The sequence below is a fragment of the Varroa destructor genome, unplaced genomic scaffold (genome assembly GCF_002443255.2).
Source record: "Varroa destructor unplaced genomic scaffold, Vdes_3.0 BEIS01000001.1, whole genome shotgun sequence".
Classification (NCBI taxonomy): domain Eukaryota; kingdom Metazoa; phylum Arthropoda; class Arachnida; order Mesostigmata; family Varroidae; genus Varroa; species Varroa destructor.
Genome location: NW_019211454.1, coordinates 36,242,888 through 36,266,597, shown reverse-complemented (window position 1 = coordinate 36,266,597; position 23,710 = coordinate 36,242,888). Strand labels below are relative to the sequence as shown.

The 23,710-nt window shown below is 41.7% G+C and overlaps 1 protein-coding gene and 2 long non-coding RNA genes across 19 annotated transcripts in view; 2 read left to right on the top strand and 1 right to left on the bottom strand.

Annotated features, from left to right (window-relative positions):
• The window catches only part of raskol (Ras GTPase-activating protein raskol), a 167,157-nt gene that overhangs the window by 99,110 nt on the left and 44,337 nt on the right, over positions 1-23,710 (top strand). For 13 of the 16 annotated variants that reach the window (XM_022816998.2, XM_022816997.2, XM_022816995.2 and 10 more), the window contains 2 exons: positions 14,544-14,675; positions 21,908-22,062. In XM_022816998.2, the coding sequence (XP_022672733.1) occupies positions 14,544-14,675; positions 21,908-22,062 (287 nt within the window). Of the gene's footprint in view, positions 1-14,543; positions 14,676-15,768; positions 15,820-15,927; positions 15,969-19,325; positions 19,385-21,907; positions 22,063-23,710 lie in introns of those variants that run through there. The other 3 variants (XM_086975759.1, XM_086975761.1, XM_022816999.2) reach the window with 3 other exon arrangements.
• LOC147758576 (uncharacterized) lies at positions 133-2,766 on the top strand. Its single transcript, XR_015317808.1, has 3 exons — positions 133-290; positions 477-1,109; positions 2,630-2,766. It is a non-coding gene; the product is annotated as an uncharacterized LOC147758576 (long non-coding RNA).
• Positions 10,967-17,818, bottom strand: LOC147758575 (uncharacterized). 2 transcript variants are annotated; one of them, XR_015317814.1, is made up of 2 exons: positions 17,122-17,818; positions 10,967-14,665 (listed from the first exon to the last, which is right to left on the bottom strand). It is a non-coding gene; the product is annotated as an uncharacterized LOC147758575 (long non-coding RNA). The 2 variants fall into 2 exon arrangements; XR_015317813.1 differs by having other exon boundaries at positions 17,155-17,818.

Here is a 23,710-nt window from a genome sequence, read left to right as displayed (position 1 = left end):
AGTTTAGAACATTTGTACTTGTGTGTATGTGTGAGTATACGATTGCTGTGTTGATCGAGTGGAACTCTGTTGCTGGAAATAACAGCGTGTCAATCTCAATCTGGCTGGAGATAGATGTACATGAAGGTATTGCCACGCCACGAAACTGCCGAATGACGTCTGCTGATTGATTAAGTGAACAATGACACTAGTTTGTTTCGTGTTCAACGTTTCGTGCCAGTTACTGCTAGTGCAGCATTCGAACAGACAGTAGCTAGCCGTACAACTACGTAATTTCTAGCTGTTTTCAAGTAATTATTTTGTCCCTCTAATATTGAAGTGCAATAATAGAAATGTACGAAAATCCCAAACGAAGCATAAGTATTTCGCTGTTGTTGATTGTTTTTTTGTTTCACGTTAGCCTATTGGTGTATGTTTACCATACGATTTACCGTTTCTTACTCCTTTTCCTTGTTTCTAAATTTATTGATGATAAGATCTTGGTTAATACGATTACTGGCGCTGAAGTTGAGCTGAGGACGCTTTGTCTGCCTACAGCCGGTTTGATGGCACTATAACCATGAGGTAGCCGAGGCAACCGAAGCCGGCAAAAAGTGGTGCTCCATCAGACAGCCGGTAAGCCAAACGACTAACTCTAGTCAGACCGGAGAACCAAGCGACCGTTGGGGGCAGATGCGCTGAGGTACTGCGGCATGCAGCAAGCACGATCCCATGCTCGTTTCTGTCTGCCTGTACCAATGTCTACCTCGTTGGCGCTTACAGAACAGCTTCACTACTGCTGCCGCTGTCTCGACCCCTCATCATCCTCATCCATGATGCTCCTAGTCGCCCGGAACTCTTCAACAACCGGGTGGTGTTGCTGCTGCTGCTGCTGCTAGCAGTGGTGGGGGTCTTCATATCATGGGAAGACTGTAGGATACTATTTCGTTTGGTCACTGCGATATACTACTGCTGCTAATACGAATCTTACCTAGACGAACCACATATTATAAATAGTTCAGGAGTAAGTCTCAACGGCCTGTTTATGACAGCTGTGCCCTCTCCGGGTTTCTGTTCACGTCCAGCTGTTATTGTGAACTCGAGACGTATATGAATCGACCGACAAACAGGTATACTAGCTCAAAACATATATATAATATTATATATTCATGCTACTCATTTTAGTACGTCTAAGTCCTACGAAGGTTGCACTGTTGTTCCCATCGCGAGCAAAACGACAAGAGGGTTTGAAGACGAAAACGGAGTGCGACTTCGATACGGCAAACGAACAATACTAACAGAATATTAAATTAGAGGCTTTGTCTGGCAACAGTGGTAAGGAATCTATTAGTTCATATGTCTTATTGTATAATCCTAAAGTTCGTATAATATCCTATCCTTGTTTGATCTGACGGTGTGCTGTTCGGTGAGGAAAGGACGCTTGTTTTGCTGGTCATGTCCGATTCGTAATCGAAGCGGCATAGCGTGCGCGACTATGCTCAAAAATTTCCGATATTTGTTAACTTTGGGAAAACCACAAATCGGCAAATGCTGTGAACAATAGGGACAACGGTGGGAGCCACTGGAATGCCCGCTGTTGTGAATTCAATGTCTTTCTTGTTACGCTTTGCTTCAGGTATTCGCGTACATCTGACCGGTGCTGTTCTGCGCTAGTGCCTGTTAAACGACCGAATCTGGCTATATATATATCTTATTAGGTTGCAGTTAACTGAATCAATAACCATTACGAATGAGAGACATTATTAATTGCTAAATTATACGTAATAGAGAAAATCAAGTGATAGTTAATTGTGTCGCTTGATTTTCATGGAGCTAGCCTTATTGTATTGCGCTTGTGTCGTGGTATCCTTCCGTGATTCAAAAGTGACGACTGTTGACCAATGGTATAGAATGGTACTCCGTCGCGAATGATGTTTATATTATTTTTTCTATTTTGCGCTTTATATGGACTGGAATTGATCGGATAAAACTGAAGCACAAAGCTAACAGATTATCCACTTGGATTAATGCTTGGATTAATGACAAACTTAACAAATTTCGTTAAAATCAATTGCGCTTTCGGGCTTGTCAAAAAAGGGTGTTTTTTTTTGTTAATGGCCTTTATTGTAGGCGGTGGGCCAAACGGCCCACAGATAAATATCGGAAGTGACTATAAAACTTCCGTCAACGTGTGGATTGCACCTTCCAGTTTGTTGCCCTGCAATTCCTATACTGCTAGCGGAGACAAAACATTACTAAAATTACAATTAGGAAAAACGGCAACGGAAGACTTTTAATTAACAAATGCCGCATGTGGACATTTCTGGGATTTTTATAGTAAAATATTAGGCTGATGCATCTCTGGGAAGTGGACTAATTAAATTTTAAATTAATTCTGAATGCACGACCACTGCTGGCGGCTGCGTGTATCGCAGGATCATACATAATACATTTGATTAGTCTTTATTTCAACGACCTTGTCTAATTTAACACTGTCTCAGGCGCACTTGCAAGGACACTGATAATATTACTGTTAACCACCTGGCTTCTTTTCTTTTAATTGATTTAAGAGACTAAAATAAATGAAACATGCTTGATTCTTCTCTGACATACTCTTGTTCTCTGCCCCGCTATGCTCTGTACGAATCAGATTTCCTCGGAAAGATCTGTGTAGCCGAGTACTGCACGAAAAACTCGCGAGGAGAAGTCGCTCATGCTCACTTCACGAATTGTTCTACGAATGCGAAGCGAACCATAGGAGACAACAGCCGTAGACATGAAATGTGTAGAAAAAAAACGAGGACAAATGGAAATAGCACTGATATAAATCAGGCGGCGTGAAGGATGACTTGATGAAGGTAGTAGTCCAAATGGACCAGACCGAACGAGTGAATACACGACTGGAACGAAAAATCAGGGAATTTTCGTACGCTCGAGCCTATCACAAACGGAATGTGATAACAATGGTGATGACGATTATAGTTGTTTATCACGGCAACAAAAATGTCGTGCATACGACATTTTCGAAACAACGGCCAAATGCATATACTGCAGACATACAAGCTGTGCGATCAGCCAGGAATTAAACATAGTTTTCCCATAGTGATTTTTCTCGAATAAGCTAACAGGCTATGTAAGATTAGTGCTAAATAGCCATTTGATCATTGAACCCAACAAGTGAGAATGATTTGTTATGATGAATTGTTCGATTTCCTGATAGATTAAATTAGGGACGGCAATTCAAAACGAGTTTCAGAATCAGTAGAGATAGTTCCTTGAATGAAACTGTGTATGCTCCGGTATTATTGTTCTTTCATTGTATTTTAAGTTTTTTTAATGGAACAAAAGCGCTTCAGCAGAACTATGGATGAGACCATCTATCTACGCAGCAAACATAGGATTAGATAATTCATTCGATCAATATGAGGAACTTCAACGGCTTACTGTGTTCCACCAAAACGAGAGATTGAAAAGGATTATCGAAACGGCGTCGTGCATTTAGTAGCTACAGCAACTCAAAATTTTTAAGAATTGTTGATACATGCATCTGCCAGCATCTCATGCAATCTTAATATGAATGTGACTTTCAGATTACCATTTATTTTTTAACCAGTCACTATTTTAAATATAGCCTACCGCCTGGTGACTAAGAAAAACTTAGATTCAGTCTTTTGACGTTGTTTATAAATGAAAGAGAAAGAAAAAAAACATTTAAAGAAGCAGGTTTATAGGTGAATATCAGGCGCTCGTTATTACAGTGTGTGTATACGATTTTCTAGGAAAATGCTGCACTTCCTATCAGAGACTGACCTTTGCAATTTTGGAGTGTGACGTCTGTTGTGAAATGTTGGCAAGAGTGCGAATGATATTGATATGATATTCCTAGTTATGTGGCCCACATATTAATAAAAATTGTTCATTTTACGTTGTTGTTTAATTGTTCATTTTAAATTACGTAAGATTAATATACAGACATGACAATATAAGGCATACATAACATTGCAATTAAAGGGCGAGTTCACGCAGTGCGCATCAACCTAAATAATGGTCCAAAAAAAATTCATTGCTGTGCTCTGTGGCTAGTTCGATGACCAGAGTGGTTTGCAGAAACTCAAACGGCAGTATTCTTTACAAAATTCGCTCGAAATATTGCAATCTGCAAAAGACCTGCGCGGTGCATACGCTGCAGTTCCAAAGGCCACAGTCTTGTTTATCTTGCCATATATCGTTTTTCGTCCACGAATTTCCATTCGGCCGGTATTCAGACGTCTTTTACTTACCATTCTTATGCTTATGTGTGCACTCCAATACCATTTAAAATGATTAGGAGTAGACAAAGAAACGGTCGATCAATGTAATGCCGGTGATGACGGTGTCACCTCATGGGGCTTAGCCATGTTGGAATGGCGGCTCAGTGGTAGCAGGATATTATTTATTCAGTCGGTGAGCAACGAGGGTTTTGTTTGGCCTTGTTTCGCTTTTATAGGTCACAGAGAAAGTAGTTGGCGGAGGCCGTCATAAAACATCAGGGCAACAATATTCGCTAACTTTTTTAGAGATATCGTACATATTCTTCTCAAGTTATGCGTTGAAGGCACTTTTTTTTTAAATAATTATTAATTGGACTTTATTGAGTCATCCATTATTAATTTGTAAGTATTATATTCAATATGAAATATTACGTCCTTTGACCGAGTACTAAGTTTCGTATAGGTTAGGTTGGAGCAGAACGAGGTGGTAAAGCGAAGGTACGAATGAAATGGACACGCTAGAAGTGAATGGAAAAGTAAACGAAATACGGTCAACGTACGAAAATGGACTGGTAATTGTTTACATATGTTCTACGTTCAGCATATAACCTGTAGAGATCATCGTGAAGCGTTACCGATATAGGAATGCTGTACGTGCATCTTCATTCACATAGATAAATCATCGAGAAAAGCCCAGATTAAAGAATAGCTCTTGGTACAATTTAGAGTAAAATAAACCAGATTCTTTAAAAACGACGCCTGGAATCGAAGCCCGCAACATACCAATCAGCCAAGTATGTAGGCAAAAATGAAAGATTTATGGATAGTCAAAGTGCATCATTAAATAGATGCACCTCGTCCAGGTTGGTTAGAAAAAAGACTACGTTAGCAAATCACGACTAGTAAAAATGGTGACTGCCATGAAAGATAGTAAAATCCAAGAAGAATTTAAAGCAAGCATGGAACCAAATAACGCAATGAAAATCATAAACACTATATATAGTAGAATAAAAAAGCAGTGAGGATAATGAATAGTGGTGGTTTCGGGCAGAGTTATTAGCAAAGATAAAGTTTGATGCTGTTAGACATGCTAGTGATTGTTGTACAGTTGCTTATAGTAGGAAAATAAATCAGCTTTATTTGTAATAATATTGCTTCTGAAGTGATTTTCGGCCAACACGTAGCTAATAATTTTCTTGATGTGATCCTGCATAGTGTTAAAACATAATGGAATGTGGGTAGAAGCATGCAAGAGTATATAACGTTCCGCGTCAAATGCCTGGGATTTCTGCTTTACTTGTGTTTAGTCAATCAGCTCAAACATAAAATTTGATTGGTGAAGGTTTGATTCTACAGTTTAAATTGCAGTGAAGCATTGCTCATATTATGCATTGGGTGCATAAATTATAAAATCCGAAGCAAGGTTTTTTTTAATAGATTAAACAGTAGACTACTTAGAATTATCGTTTGTGCTTTGTGTGTCATAATCTATAAAGATATACGATAGCTGGCTGGATAGTGACTTAAGAAAGTGCTTATTTCGTTTTAAATTTTTAATTTAATTGTTGAACAATTTAATTATTCTTGCTTACGTATGGCGCATTTCTCGCATGCATGAACGTTTTTTCAAGAACTTTTGGTTCCGTACAAGAACCGTATGTATATCGAATCAAAGTTTGACGCTCTGCACTGTCTTTTCAGTGGGAGAGTTTCCTATAACTTAGACTAAATTATATAAGAATATCTAACGGATCTGTAATTTGATGCAAGGATGAGAATGTCGAGGTCATTTCTTAAAAAATTGACGCCAGCTATTGTTTCAGGCTTCAATTACGTGAACGGCGAAATCTATGGTTTTGCTATTGCTGTTATAATTGCAACTTTCATTTTATAAATTTTTGAAATTTTCCCACCGAGCCGTGCGTCGCAGTGAACTTCCGTTTTGTCTTCAAAGTTTTTGTTAGGATAATTGAGGATGTCAGCCACGAGGTGGACCTGCAGGTCTTGAGTGTTTTTTTAAGGTATTTATTGGCATAACTTAATTAAGCGTTTTTCCTACTACAGCTACAGCCAAGCTAAGTCGGTAATTTAGAGATATATAAATTTTATTATTTCTACTGATCTTTCTCTTTTCTAGGCCCTCATTTTAACCTAGTTAAATACGTTTTTTCATGTTATAAAATATTATTCAGTATATTATATTAACTTATTAGGAACAGTGGTTCCCAACCTCCTTGTAGTAATATAATAATTATAAACGTGGTTGCATATACCGATTGTGGATTATTTAATATTGTGTATAATCTGGTTCGTTATATATGCACAATTGTCACCACTGGGCAATAAAATGCAATGCCATATTAATTTGAATTTGATATTCCCGTGTAGTCTGTCATTGCTGGCGGATAAGTCTCGAACATCAATTTGGTACCGGTACGATAATCTCAGTTATATATGGGGCACCCCGGCACAGCTCACTCAGCCAAACGCGTTGTTCCTTTTGCTGTTTTTTTTATATAATAAAAATAATTTGAAGGGACACATTCAAATAAACATGCATGCCAATACCATTTGCTAGTTATAAGATCAAAGGTTATAGACTAAACTTTAATGAAAAAGGCATCCACGTGATCCTTTTCGTTTGTAAAACAGCCTATCGTTGTAGTGATCTCTTACTTTGCGATAATTATTAGCATTTGTTTGTATCCTTGTATATTTGAATTAACTGGAAAAAGTAGATTGATCTGCTTTTATTATAGATTTAATATACATATGTGCCTGCCCAATTTAAATAACTGATACTTAGGTCAGTTGTTGGGTAAATAATAGCACTAATACAGTCAGCGAGGTTATATTCTAATGTATATAAAAAGTAATCTCTTAATTGCTGTTGCGGATAAACATGTTGCTATAGCTGCGTCCAATCATGGCATGGCGGATAATACGACTGATGCTTTACGTGGTGCACACGAAGCAGCAAGTTACAAACAAAGTCGTCAGGCGTCATCCTGTTCTTATGATACCGCTGTCACACCAATGCATCATATCCCGAAGTCGTTTAGCTTTGTGGTCAATCGGTATTGATTGCTTAGTCCTCTTTCCATTTTGATGTACAATGAGTGGAGAGTAACGATCCGTTTGGTTTTGGCTGTAACGGCGACTCAAATGAATGCTCGTTACTAGAATCTTCGATGCATTTGAAATAGAGCAGGAATAAAAAGATGAAGATGACAATATTAGCTCGCTGAATGTCCACAATGATCGATAACGTTCTCGTCCATCTAAAGAAAGTGAGACGATGCGTTCGTGCTTTCATTTAAACTTACATATATAAGCGATTATAATGAATGCTCCAGATATATCCGCAGCATTCATTATAATCGCTTCGAAAATATTGCGCTTCTTATTTAAAGCGTTCCGTTGAATTCAGCTGATTTGCTCGACATCAATATAAAAATAAGGTGTGAGACTCGCTCGGAAAACACTAAATCGTTGAAGAACGTATATTTTACACGCTGTTATTCTAAATAACCTTCGTGAGGGATTCTCGATAAAATCCTCCAGCGTTCTTCTTTAATTCTGCATATTGCAATAGTTACCTGTATATTGCTATGTTTCAGTAAATGTGCATTTAAAATATTTCTATTGCCGGTATTTTTATATGAAAAATAGAGTTGCTTTGATGGATTCTTCAGATTAGTTCTCTCTATGTGTCCGGTTATAATAATATATTTAGCTGTTGAAATGCTGAGTTTATTTTATTATCATGTGCACATAAATTTATATATATATATATATCAAACAAATAGTAAGCTTTTACAGATACAACTATAGCGAAGCTTTTGGGCCCCGTGAAAGGGCATTCCGGCTATCTATACTTCCCTTTTTCCAATAAAGATCATTTTCTCTTGCCGGGTCTAGTGTATAACAGCGGACGACTATGGGCCAACCCAATTAGAAGAACCGCCTAGTTCTCAAGTGTGAAGGGGTTTTTCGACAAGCGGTAGCAGGATGACGTTATACTGTGTATAGCAAAAAAGAGTGGATGGAAGAAAGCCGTCGGCTCGCCCCGACATTCTTTTTCAATGGAGAGAAAATGTTCGGTGGTGTTTTCGGAGAATACCTAATTGGCATCTGTAGAGAATATATTATTTCGTCAAAGATTATCCTGCACCGTGACCCGACATAGTTTTGTCTATGCTACATACCAGGCCTGAGGCTGGCAGTGCGTCGCTGTTTTGATCTTAAGGCGCTGCTGCCCTATTTGTTATGTAAGTGAAGTGTCCCTTGTATTGGCACTAACTCTTGTGCAGTCCTATGTGTGTGGTAGCTCTATGAATAGGTATGTCGTCTTGACGTTTGTGATGACAGAGGATGATTTTGCTGAAACGTTCTCTAAAATCTCTGCTATTCATATTACTCTATTAGACGCAAAAAAAATAGCTGGAATAATAGGTTCTAAAACGTATTATATCTAGAACCAGGGCCGCGTGACCTCAACTGTCCAGTCAGTTATCTGTCATGTCATTCTAAAACTAAGCTGTAGATCTGTTGTCTGCACAACACTAGTCAGAAAACACGATTTTCGGGCCTTCCCGCTACCTGCTTAGCAGCCCTTAGACTACTGCTTCCAGTTGCCATGCTAAGCTAACCTGGCGACCTATACATACACTAAGATAGAAAGCAAAATGCCGATTAAAATGCACGTAATCTTCTAGTCAACACCTGTGTGGTTTGCCAGGCAAACTGCACGTTGCTCTACAATACCCCAATGTACAAACCAGCCCGTGCTACCGAACTTGAATAACGATGAAGGGATTCCAGGGAATATTGCTCGCGGCTAGTCTGTGGCTTGCTATTTGACAATACCATTTTATGCCATCATATAAAACGAAAAAAACGGACACAGTATATTAAGGTACACATTTCAGAGTGATAAGGGTTTAAAATCAAGAGTAACTAGGTGCATTTTATGCGTATGTTTTACGGCCTTTTATGCTACTGGGATGTACGATAAGGCCACAAAGATTTCTTGGAAAATATAATGTGAAAAAGAAAAATTTAGGATCGCTTGCAATCAAAAATTACTTATTTTGATTTAACATTATTTTATGCTGTACAATAAACATTTTCCTTTGTGTCTCAGGTCTTATCACGTATTACATGCTTCTGTGCAAAGCTAAAAAATGTTCGACTTGTTGGTTCGTTCATAATTTTTACGTGGAGAACTAGCGGCATACCAAATCTGACCGTGTTCTATTTTGATTAAGTGAGTATCATGTCCATGATTCGAGTTCTGGATGAGTCGTTCGAGTTTATGACTGTCCACCAGTTACAACTGATTTTACTCTCTTCGATTGTGTGACGCGTTGCTAATACGGAGAATAGATTCTAAAGAAATGTGCTATGGGTTGGTCAGCAAAGTTGCTATCATTAAGGTGCCTACTGCTTGATTGATGTCATTATTAGTTTGAAGAGTGACAGGATACGATGTAATCAAGAGTGAATGATTAATGAACTAAAATGTTCTAAGTTATTTGTAACCAGTACAGAATCTTGTTGTTGTTGCTGCTGCTGTTGGCAGTCGCAGTGGCGATGCAGTTGTCCTGATTGTCTAAAAGAACGTAGGTAGGATAGAAAGGGCAAACTAATAAGATAAGATGAATGTCTGCCCATTTTCTAGGAACACGTTCAGTATAAATATGCTTACGAGTGTGTGTGTGTGTGTGCAAGGGTGTTTTGTAATACCCATGTGACTAAAAAATATGATGATACATAGGTATATGTTATACATCCATGACATCTTTTGACCTTGCAAGACCAACTTGCAGTAATCACAACTGGATGGACAACACACGCAATGAGTAATATTAAGAAATTTTCGGTTTGTAATGTGCTGGTCTTTGGTGTTCCTAATAAATTAATTACGTACATACAGCGTGTACGCATACGGTTTCATTTTGCGGTAGGGAACCGCCAATACGTTTTTGAGAAGATCTGCCACAACAGGAACACGACAGAACCCCGTCCATGACATCACTCGGACAAAAAAGTGAATGGCAGAACGAGACAGAAGGTCGTCGTGTGGCGAAGTGCTTTGGCTGCTTGATCTTGACCTGCGAAAGCAATGTTTTTGAATGGCAGACAGTCTTACCTATCAACGGCTTGTCACGGTCGTTGTCCACTGCCGAGATAGGCTGTTACCGAGCGCCAATTAATGATGACAAAAGGTTAACCGTTGGAAGAGACCGCGTCTGGATGGCGGATTTCCGTTGCGGGAAATGTTCAGTGGTCAAAAATCTAAGATTGAACAAAAGCCCTAATAAAGCGGAATGAATAAACATGGCCACATCTTGCTGATAGTGCATTTATCCTGTATTTTCAAGTGTACGTACCTTTTATTGATCGATCAAGAATATGCCTAATTAAATCTCTGCGTAATGTTTGTATTCATATATGCTAAAAGTTGATATCTTTTAGGTATCCATACATCAAAAAAGAATCGAACTAACGTACATTGTTGTGGGTCCCTCTTTACGGTTGGCCATGATCGACAATGGACTTGATTGTGAGCGCCAGAGAAATGCACTTCCTATCTATCTCTGCTCTGTTTCGCCGCCTTTTGTACACCATTGCTTGAGCTTGCTAACCGGGAGCCTATACATGGGAAATGAGCAGTCACGTGATACGGGGATATGCCACGGTACCGTTTTAACCAAAGGAAGTACAAGTTTGAATTACAATATTTTAGTGTACTTTATTGGATTCGTTGACTGTTACGACTGCAAGATGTACTGCTAGCGTACGTTTTTGATCTGTTCATCGTTGTGTTTATCCACGGCACCAAGCACAAAGTTATAAGTAGTCGTAGTTGTTATCATCATTTTCATCACAATGCTCTCGTGACGATAATTAGGATGTTGCTGACGCAGCACAGTCTGACACTGCGCAATAAATGAGTTCTGCTGCGCCCTCTTGCTTTAATTAAATTATCGCATAGGCGGCTTATCGCAGTTGGGAATCCTCGTCATATTAATTTAAGGTGTCAATAAAATAAATCACCAGGTTAAGACGGCTCTGGATGACTGATATCATTCGCACAAAACTGCAATGTCTCTGCATTGCATGATTCAGTCTCCATCATTCATATGAGTAAATGGATTTGACTAAATCATTCTAAAAAGCACGTATAAATAAATGACTGTCCCGTCTATAGAATACACTATACGACAAGTGTTAATAAGTTAGGAAACAACTAGGACAAACAAGCAGGCTGACGGATGATGGCCTGACTGTATGGATCTGTGAGCGTGCGTTTAGTCATGGTGCTTCCCGGAGTTCGTTTGTCAACCGGTTTTTGTTTCGCGCGCTGGCTGGCTCGTGTCGTTTTTGTCTTTAGAGCACAAGAAACTTCCCTTGTGCTCGCTCGTCATCGGGGTGGTCGCCGTTGCTTAGCCTCACTCGCTAGAAAAGTGCTAAGGATGTCGCATTTTTTCTCGTCTGCTCTAACCTGCGGGTATGAGCGTGCTTAGGCAGGTCCAGTTAAGTCGAATCAGGTTGAAATAAGACGGCGGCAGTCAGGGGAGGGGAACAGTAACAGATCGAGAGAAAAAAAAATGCTCAAGAGTTATTGAAGGTTGCTCCGGCTGCCATTAGGCGCACGGAGAGGGCAGCGCGACATCGCAGGACCAGGGAGGTACGGCAGAACGGTAACCTATGGCTCGCTTGATACTTGCCGGTGGCATCAGTAGCAGCGACAGCAAATCAACGACCGCAGTCACCCGTAGGATTACCCGAACTGGCAGATGCTGCAGTTGAGACAGTGCTTAATATAATGCTGCCTGCTTAAAGCTATAGTAACGATGCTGCCTGATTCGTTTTTAGTGTCACTGCTGCTGCTGCTGATAACAGCTCCTCAGACCATGAAAGGTGCCTCTGCTACTTTGCGAGAGTTGCTCAGAGATCGCGCTTCTCGTAATAGGCGATCGTGCCTGTGATCGCCGCCGTTGTTAATAGAGTCTCGATGTTGCACGATATCGACTTTGGAGGGTATTACCATAACCGTTCACGGCGAACAGACGCCATACTCAGCAACAGATAATAGTACTAGCATCAGTGGTAGCAAATGCAACGCAACAAACAGAGTAAGGGCCAGCCAGTCAGTGTCCATTTGTGGGTCTTTCGCTGAACGGCGCATTCGGCGCGCGTTCGGTGCTACCCGCAGCCGCAGAGCAGCAAAAACAGCAGTAGGAGCTGCTACGACGGCAGCGGAGATCAGCTCTTTGAAAGGAAGAGGAGGCGAAGGTTGAGGTTGTTCTTGGTCGCTGTGCTACTAGCCGGACCTGCTAGAGCCTGATCTTAGCCAACCATATCGCCAGTCAGTCAGCCAGTTCTCTTCGAGTTTAATCAGAGGTTAGGTTGAGGGCGGTGCTTGTGCTAGTCTTTGTCGCGGCGTTGGTGGCGTTTTTGGTAGCGAGGTACGGTAGTTCCGTCAACGATCAGCCGATCTGCAGACGAAAGGGCAGAACTGAACGACGAGAGGAGCGAAAAGGTGATTACTGTTGATCTCTGCTCTCTGTTTTGGCAGTTCTTGATTCTCTCAAATTCATCGTTGTGTACTCGTGGCTCAGTAACGCGGCAAAAGTGACTCTGGCTAATAAGACAGTCGAAGCACAGCTTAACCGCTGCATGACACTGGTATCCGCAGTAATACCAGTGATCCTTCCGACAACGGTGCGAGCTATGACCGTCAGCGTTGAGGCTACTGGCAACCATAGAAGGAACTTACTGAACACAAGCACAGGGAAAAAGAGTGCTACCCTCTTAACGTCATAGCATAACGAAGATAAGACGAGACGCAACAACACGTTCAAGCTGTTGGGTTCACCGTAACGCTTGTGCCCGTGAATATTGGTTAGTGTTGAAGTGCCTTTACGTGTGTATGTGTGCGTACGTGTGAGTGTAGATACGTATAAATGAAATGGTTAGGAATCGGTCTTTGGGTTTGGGCTTTGAGGTTGCTGCATATTAGATTACGGGTCAGCACCGTCAAGTGTTTGGCCTCCGTCGTTATGCGACCGATGCTCTCCGATTTTTTTTAAACTCCATCTAAAAAGAGAAGGAAGACCAGATACGAGAAAACTCCACAAAAAAACAAAGGAACAATGCTTAAATGAACTTATTTACTATGTGTGAACTTTCCCTGTCTTATAGACGGCAGGCGCAGCATATGCGTGTTTTCAGCCAACAATTACTAAGTGCTAAAGTGTTGTATAGTTCTTTTTCCCGGGAAGCGGTTGCCGTCGTCATCTCATTTACATGTGTGGCTTGTTGTTACCAAAGCGTGGTGTTACACTAATTGTAAAGGTAATGTGACTTAAAGCTAACGTTGCCTTGTGGAAGGACAGACATCCGAAGCCGTGATACGTATGGACTTTTTACCAGCCTCGCGACTGTAGTAACATTTGATGACCATGGAACAGTCTACATTCGTAATAGATATATCCGTTAGTGATGTTAATGTGACTTTTCGTCATGATATAAAGATATGACTCTACAATGTGTAGTGAATAATTGAGTAGGATATAATCATATATCCTGACCTACATGCATAAGGGTCAAGCTAGAAACAGAAAGAATAAGAAGAAAGGATTAAAATTAAAAAAATATATATATATAACGCAGGAGCTACGTCTTATATTGTATGCGCTCGTTATAGTAAGATGACTAAGGGTCATCTTTGTGCCAGAATCAGTTTCGCCTCATAATCTGAATCTTCGTTCTCTCACGCTTATCTGTGCACCGATTGAGTCATCCTTTCTCTGAACTTTGCATTTTAACCGCTTCATACGATGAAGTTGTTTCGTCGTTCGCGTTCTGCTTGCAGACGTTATGACCTTCAGTTGAGCGATACCGACAATAGGTCAGCGATTGGTGTAGAATCGCACCATTATCAGTATCAGTATGAACACCATGAGCAGCCATGTCTACAGGAGCCGCAGTTGCCGTTGCAATGGTCTTCTTCTTTTTCTGCTGATATAAAGGGAGAACACAGCAGCAGCAGCTGCCAGGGGGTTACGCGTGGTAGAGAGGAAGTAAATCGGGTAGCTGGTGGAGTCGGGGGTGGTGGCGGTAGCGGGGGGTCTCGCGTGGCTGGCAGCTGGCGCAGCTTTGCCGCGTATCAATTGGGTTACAGTAGCCACGAACCGAAAAATAAGAAGAAAGACGAAGTGGAGGAGCATTTGCTCGGTAACTGCTTTGGTCTTGGGATTGCTGATGTCGTTGTTGTTGCATGCCGTGATGTGACGTCTTCAGATCAGCTGACGCAGACGGAGTTCGAGTTCGTTGGCAGCCGTCGGCACACCCTACAGTATACACCCCGAACTTCGACGTTGCCGCTCAATGTTGCCAGTCCAGGATCGCATCATAGACAACCCCTGTCGCCAGGTAACGAAAGACAAGAAGAGACATTTAATCGTCTATAATCAATCATAGACCAGAATCCCATCAACCATAATATCTTGCAACCAACCCGCCAGTCAACAGACATTTGCCCTTTGCAGGTGTCTACCATCTGCACGTCATTATTACCAGTCGTTACCTTCTGTGGCATCGTATACTGCAACAAAGAAAAACAAAAAAAAAAGTGAATGCAACGAAGAGATGTATTATAAAAAGGCTGAGGAGCTAAAGTTTGCTGGCTCACGTGTGTTACGCTTGTCGTGATTACGAGGCATTTCGAAGAGAGATCAGTGATTGTTAAGGGAAGAGATTGACAAATTAGGGTTGTCTATTGGTCGAGCTTCACCGGCGATCACAGACGTATATTGAAGTGTATTGAATAGACTGACCGTGTCGAACTAACGAGGACAGATCGATTGTGCTCCTCAATAAATTCCCGTCAAGATATAATTTGCTGCATCCTACGCTGTCTATTATCGGTCCCATTGATCTGCATGAAGCTGCCTAAGCTATCATAATATTTGTGCCGATGACTAACCGGGTTACGATCCTTCACCCTTACTTCAAACGGCTACCCTGAGCATGCTGAAATACAAAATATCTCATATGTTTCCTGTCATTGTTCATATGCCTTATGGAGTTTCCATATCGTTATTGTAGTTGCTCATGCATGCATCTTTTGTCAACTAAGCATGTGTTTGTTTCAAATGATCTAGAAAGCACCCTCATTCACAACATGATCCATGATATAGACACGAGACTGATTGACAAGTTTTACATGTTTTTGCCTAAAAATTGAAAATAGCTATGGAAATTGTGACTGTTCGTAGCGCTCCTGGCTAGTCATTCGATAGCTAGTCATTTAATGATTGTTAATATTTTTTTACATGATTTAAACATCAGTAGTTCGGTCCGGAAAATCATCAGGTGGAACAACCATAACGACAATAGCTTGTCCTATTATACGTCTCAAACATGCGTTTGAAATGATCTGTCACAGCTGGAATAATTCCACTGCTCGACACCGTCAGAAACGGTGCGCTAGGGCCTACGTACAACTTATGACGTTAGAAAAGGCGCGGAACTGGGAAAAATGGACGCGCTGGAACTCGGTCTTGTTCGAATTACGGTACGAGAAACTATTGAGCCGCACAAAAACGTTAGTTGGAAAGATACGATGATAACTTGTAGGTTTTAATTGTAACGTCATTTTATTATTATTGACATCTCATTACAGAAGTGCCTCGTAGCATCGCTGTCAAGTTCCAACGAATATCGGTAATAATGGTGCAGCAATGTTATCATCTAAAATATATCTTTTAGTTTATATTGGACAAGCTGAATGTCCCCGCTCCGTTCGTTTGCTTAAGCAAACTATCGTATCCAAAACATACGCAAGAACGTTAATGCACGTTTATAAATCGTCTATTACGCTAAATAGACCTTCTGGTAACTGTGCGGACACTTTTCATAATAATTAACTTAATATCTTTTTCTTTTTCTAACAGCTTCAATATAATTAGCGTACAAACAGCAAATGTAATGACGTTGTTTGTCGTAGATGGTTGGGTGATTGAACAAGTGGCTAGGTTGATCTAAAGGGCATTGTGTATCAGTTCTAGTTTCCATAACCTGTTCCTTTGTCGTTTGCGGCTCAACCTTCTACTATTGGTCTTTATGTAAATCACCTTACACAGTGCTAACGTGGAGAAGAGCAAATAATCAGAGATAATAAGCGAAATCGGAGCGCAGCTCTGGCGTAAGTACATTCATAGATAGTGCTCTGGAAGAGTTTATTCAGAATTATGTTGGTCTCTCGAACCAGCTCGCAGCAAAAGGCAGACCGCTCATGTCATCCAAGGCGAGTCGTTTCAAATGACAGAACCCACTGTTAATAGCTGCCATAATATAATAACTATTGAAAGCTGACCCCCGGGAGGGGTAACGTTCAAAAAAGTAGTCGCGAGCGTAGGTGTTACTTTCGAATAGTTTTAGCAGGTATGGATCTTGTATAACACTGTGCACCCCTCTGATCTGAATAACTTGTCAGCAAAACTGCATTCAAATTTGTAAAAGGTGAGGGTGGGCAGGCAAGCTTAATCAAAAGTATCCAATTTTGCTTCAAGCTATTAGAACATGGATTTGTTTGGCATATCAGGCAACGTCACAGCAGACATAAACATTTCTAAGTCACAGTTTGATCATTAATCACCGGGTGCAAAGTTCGATACAGGCCGACAATATTACTGTCGTAAGCCGTTTCGATTGCCGACTAATGAGTTTACTAGACGGGCAACAATATCATCGAAAAGCTTCATCAAGGCCTAGGTTTCGTTTCACGCGTGTAAGGCCCCATGAACGGGTCGCAGATGTACTATTTAAACTTCTAAAGTGATCATCTTGTCTATGATGATAGCACTAATAACCGTACACATTGCAGCTGTTGGCGAGACGTTTGTGGTACCTGGTGCTTTCTTTCATCGTCGATATTTGCGAGCACGCAACCTTAACCGCTGCCCTTACCGCTATATCTTGAAATGTTTTTGTCATTTTTCCTCTGACGCGCACAAATGGCGTGACGCCGGTGTACAAATCAGTCAATGTGCTGCAATTCGTTGATTTGTGTATTCGTTCGCTTTTGATACTGGCAGCGTGACTGGCTCCATTTAAAGACTGCCGGTCGAAAGACAATGAGGGAAAGGGACAATGCGCGTGTGAAGGGAAGATGGCAGTAACTAATCTCGTTAGCATTGCAGTGCCCGCTTAGGGAGTCGACGCACAACAGCCACTACTCTTTGTCAGCCGTAGGTTTGTCGCGCGAAAGCAGCTGTGTATATATAAGTCTGTTGATATGTCTGTGTGCGTGCATCTTTTGTTAAGCTATAGGCTTTCAGACTTGGCTTTGTTCTACACTGTAACCCATCGGACTGACTTTGCTGTTGTTTTGGAGACTTGGCCTTCATCGTGGCTGTTGTAGCGTATTCCTCGCTATAATGTACCTCTATCCACACACCGTATTAGACGTTGATGTTACGGTGCATTGCGCTGCACTTTGTTGGGCTGACCGACGACTACAACAAACCAACACGACGGTCCCTAAACCATTGCCATTCAGTTGATAGAGTGAAGAGCAGAATAGCTGCTACTATTCCCGCCGCCACTGTTCCTTGGCAGCGCCTGACCAGCAGGAAAAGCAAACGTCGTTGTCGTTGCTGCCGCTGCGATCTTCGCCGTAAGCAGAAATTGCCAGCCTATCCAGCCAAGCAAGCATCGAAAACGAGAGGCAAGTAGCAATCAGGAGACAGATGAACCAGCCAGACTGTTTCTTACCTTCTTTCTCCTATCGCTCCCTCTTTTCCCGTTGTTGTTCGCAGGGACGGCCGACAATGTTCGTTTCGTTCGTCCGCTCCTACCTCAGATCTGGCCCCTAAAGTGGTTGTTGGAGTCGCTACAGCAGTAACTGCCGTCGTGGCTGCCGCAACCATAGCCGCTATTACTATTGTTGAAGACCGGAGCGCCGGAGTCCGAGGCACTGGCTGTCCGGCGACCCGCGCTCTTGACTTCTTCGCTGGAGAAGCCGTCCTACGGTCCTAGCGGTTGCAGCGGTCACAGGAACTACTTTACATGCCACATACACACACACATACACACACACACACACACACACACACGCTCACACACATAGATACAGACAGACTGGTTGTATTATTGTTGTTGCCGCAACACGCAGTGCTACACAGGACGTCGTCTAGCAAAGGTAGCACCACCACCGCTAGTTTTGCGAGCAGCACTCTGCCAAACTAAGTCAGTTCCGAAGCACTCCCAAGACGTAAGGAAGTCCGAGGAGCTCTGACACCAGCTGCTGTCGACGTCGTCGTAAACGTTCATTACAAAAAAGCCGGCGCCAGAACGGAGCTCTTGACTAGCACTAATGCTATTATTACAATGGTCACTCAGTACGCAGTGGCTGATTGCAGGCGGGAGCATTGTGCTAAAATCTGTCCAGAGTCCATTATAGTGTTAGTGGATTCGAACGCGATCTGAGTGAAGCGTCTGGCGAAGGTACTCGGAGCCTTTTTACGATTAATCTAGTGTGTCATGGTCGTCCGATGTGTAAAAACAAGGAATTTTCCTATGAAAGACAACCGTGAAGGGACAAACCTAGGGTCACCGTCATCTTCACAGACGAGAGCCGAGAAAATCGGGGATATATGGACAGGAAAGAAAAGGCAACCCTTTATGCCAGATCCGGTGATCTAGAGATCTGTGCCTGTGTGAACGACAAACAGAGTTGGACCCCTTTTCTGTCTTGCTCCAGATAAGGCGCATCGGTCTGAATGTTTCGTGTTGGTACGAACATGCACGTTTAGCAGGTTTGTTGCAAGCACTGTCAAAAGGTTGTGCAGTTGTCCGCCTTTTGCGCCGTGACACGCCGGTGCAATCTACGAATGATGAGCACGTAGGGCTGTTGTTACCGTTATTGTGAGGATACCTGTGAACTAAAATACAACAGATGAACACGCACACAAACACACACGCAGACATGCGTTTCTAAGCGGATAAAGAGAACGAGTCAATGTGGAAAAGACTAGTGATGAAGTAGTGCACCTATATTCTCTTTTGGTGTTTTTCAAGGATTGCCTTCGAAATGGATACAGTTGATCGGATGTGGAAAACACTACAACGATTTAAAGGTATTATAAAAAATCCATTTGTTCGTTCATTTGTGTCAAACGAAAGGGAGTAATGTCTACTCTGGGTAGCGTACATCGTTGCACTCATACGGCATAATTGTCAATTTCTTTAGCTTTCATTCCCAGACTCGATTACCTATTATTTGTCAGGATAGATAATTGATTACACATAGAACGGCTATTTTTACGTGCCCTTTACAACGGATTTAAAATCATGCAAACGCAAAGATAGATTTCACACTCTAATACCCTCAATTCGGGCTGTTTTGTTTTGTTAGGCTATTGTCTTTTATCGAATTTTTTAATAATCGTTAAGTAATTTTAGCATTTTTCGAACGAACACGGGCCGGAAACGCCGTCCGGTAAGATATGATATTATCAAAAATTTCTCGTTATCAAGCCTGGCCCTTGTCAAATGTTCGTACATACGTCTCATCCAAGTAAGGTTTGCTTTTATACGTATGTATATTATTTCGTTTTCAATAGCCCATCTTCGTAGAAGTTCGACCGACACAGGGGCGCATGATTACAATTTTCCAAAGATAATTTCCCCATAATTGTATTACCCCTATTATCTGTAATTGTCATTACCGTAATTTTTTGGCCACTTAAGTATATACACGTATTGTATTTGTCTGTAGACTTCTGGGTTTGTGACTGGGCCATGAAACAGCCAACTGTCATTTACTTTCTGTCTCAGCCGTAATAATGGTTTGTGGCCGTCTAGAGGGTTGTTGACGCTCCCTCTCGCTATTGCAGTTTCAACCGTTTCATAACAAAATGCCCCCTTTCCGGGTCCGTTACTTGTCCGCTGTTGAACAAATTACAAACGCATATAGACACACCTATCGATCTGCTATGCCAACGTTTCCATAATAAAAACAAATTAATAAACTGGCGAACGACGCAAGCAACTGACGCCATGGGAACTGAAGTCTACTGGTATAGAATAGATTCAAACTGTGGCCACTGATCGGTGCCGCGGTTTTTGCTGCTGACCGCGGCGGTGACGGCGATGCTGATAGTGTTAAGCAGAGCGCAATCGGCAGTTTTCGCTTGAGAGAGCTCCTGCCGTCGGTCAGCAACATGCCAACGAAAAACTGATGCAGTTTATTGTTGCTACGACCCCCGTTGGCATCGGTGCTCGTTCTCTTGAGACTACGACTGGTTCAGTGCGTAACTAACTGAATAACGAGCGTTACTTGCCCTCTCTGTTTTAGTCGTTTTTGACGCGCTACCAAGTGCAGTCCAGCTGTTACTTCAACCTGACTTCTGCTTATTAGACGTCATAGCCGCTTCGTGTTAGCGGACTCGTTCGTTATAAAACGGTGATGAGCTTGCTATGTACCTGCTGATGTTTTACCACGCCGCTGCTGACATGTTTAATCACGTTATTGCGACGTATATTACGGGGCCGCTTAAACTGTTGTTGGTGTCATGCTCTCTGATTGGAACCTACTCGATACTAGTCGCGCACCTGTTTCTCTGCGGCGAACTTTTGTGTAGGATGATATTCCGGAAAGGTTCGTTTATCCACCATTGTGCAGTTATTTATGGTTTATCGTGCAATGACCGCTTATAGCGTCGTTCCTGCCCGCTTGTGTGTCGGATCATGCGGATTTCTTCAACCCGATGCTTTTGCTACATAACATTAGTTATTGAGCGATATTTCTTATCGGTTTGGGGATCAGGAGGTGCATATAAACAATTGTTAATTTATTATTTAAGTGCGATTCCAAAATGATTTTAACATATTACCGTGCTTATTGGCGTATCTAAGTGTGAATGTGCCGTGCCGTACCGTACCGTACCGTACCGTCGCTTGATGTAGCATAATTGATATACACGGAACGCCTACTCAGAGTTATATTTATCTAGCGTCATTAGTAATTGTATTGGAAATAGTATAGAACGCTATTGTTTAATTCGATAGTCTATATACATACACAACGAACCTGGTGATAAAAATCACATTGCCTATTGTCCTGCCACATAACTGTACTATTATTACGATAGAAAAAGTTACGAAACACGAAAAACTGACGAATTAATTGACTCACATACGAAAAGATGTGCTTTTGAACAACATTGCTCCATTTGTTCATCAGTTTCTTTACCGTTGGAACTACGCATTCTGCACTAATTTGCCCTGCTTTCGAAATGAGGCATGACACAGAAATCTAGTCGGTAGACCTTTGTTTCCAATGCTGCGCTATGTCCGCTTGCCGTTGTTCTGGCTGATTCTAACGATTCAGATTAGCGAAGTACGACGACGAGGGCAAATTACTTTTTGAATGGTGTGCATATATATCACAATGTCCCTGAACGATCCTTCCCGCAAGTTTTATTTTTGCCAAAATGCTCCATTGGTGACAATTATGAATGGCTCAAGTATAGCCATTCTATCATATCGCCATTTTTTCTCCCCTCGAACGAGCGTCTTCGTGTTATTATCATCAAGTGAAAAATTCAATAAAGCTGATGGAAAACTTTGTTTTTTTCTACTCCATTGCACTGTTGTAGACACGTCATACGACAAAGCGTTGGAGAGCCGACGGAGTTCGGCGCCCTCGACGCCGGTGCTGGGGGTTCGACCTCCGCCAGTCTCTTCGTCTCTTCTCTCCGATGATGCTGCTTCAACCGCCGCGTCGGATACGAACTCCACTTCTAGGTTCAGTGTAAGTAGCTCTAATACAATATATTCTGCTACAGTGTTGTGCGTTTGCTTTTTTATTTAGGTCAGTGTCAACGAAGAGAGCCGGCCCAACGAGAAGATTTTCAATATCCGATAAAGTTTCTCGTCGGCGTTTCATGTTCGTGACCTTTATTACTACAAGCTTGTTCCAGTGAAGCAAATCTATATTATTAAGTATGTGACCAACCGTGCCCAGTCGATGTATAGGGACTTCGTTATTTTTCTAATGCAAAAAGCTAAGTTTGCAAATCGATATACTATCCAGCCGAATACTTGACTACTTTGCGTCATGTTACGCTGTCGATCCCCCTGTGGATCGTGATCGTATGCTTAATAGTAGTGTTGACCGAACATGGTCAGATCTGAGGATCGGGTACTGCATCATTTACGTCTGGATCCTGGCAGCCCACATCCTTCGCCGCCATTGTAAAATAGCAATAACAAAAATCAATATAATACATATCGCTTTATTCTTATCACATTGAGGTTTAATGTATATAATTGGAAGCGCCTTAGACGTTTTCTTGACGGGTGCGTTTTTCACACAAATTGATGTTATTTCATATACGAATATTACCGTTTCCACATGTTTTTTGCGAAGCAGCGCCACGCCACGTAGGTAGCCTACTTACGACGCTAATGCATATGTCGCCAGTGTGGCCGTCACGTTACACTTCAGTATATAGTTGACGCGTGATAAACTGATGAGCCTTTCTGTGAAAACCGTTCTTTACGGATCGACTAAACGCTAACAGATCGTTCGGCCAGAATCTTTAGAGAATTAGATTCCAAAATCTAGTTGAGTTGCGTTTGTTGTTTCTGTTTTCCATCGACACTCGCCTCCTGCCTTATCGCGGCACATATTGAAATTAGCCTTTAATCTCTGAGCAGACAACTGAGTAAATATAAATATCTAACGCAAGCATCTGGCAAGGGTCGTGTGTACACGTATACGCCAAAACGTACACCTAATTGCTTAACGATAACGAGCCATCTATGTATATATATATTGTATGTGTATAGTGATTTCTGAAATGATGGCAAGGTTTCTGTCTTCCTGGCCGATTATGTACAGTCTCATGTCAATACCTAATTAATTCACCAGCTTCTATTTTAAGAGCCCAAATGTGACAGATACGAACGAATACTAGTACAACTATAAAGCCACAACGACGGCACATCCGGAAATATGCTCGTTTGAAAAGTGCTGGCGTTACACGCCATGGCCCTGCGCCAGTCGCCAATGACTGACCAGCGACTGCGCAGCCATCCGTAATTCTTGTAGACCCATTTTGAATGGGCGTTTTTTGATGTCAAAGCCAAAAACATTTTTGCTTCCTGTTTTGTTACAGCCCCACATTTTCGTCAACTGTCGGAACGCTTCGAGTTATTATCACTGGCGCTAACAGCGTCGCGTTGGACTAAGCGAGAGTCGCATATTGCCTCGTTCGATAGTTCTAGCTATTGTGTCAACTTAAAGTGATAGCTGCAGACGGAATAAATTCACAATATATTCCCAGTTATAGTCCACAGATTATCTGAAGTACTTCCTTGCTGATTAGCAAAATTTGGCTCAGCACAAATAAAAAGATGCTATTTAGATGATCTATTACAGATTTGCTTTCTATCTC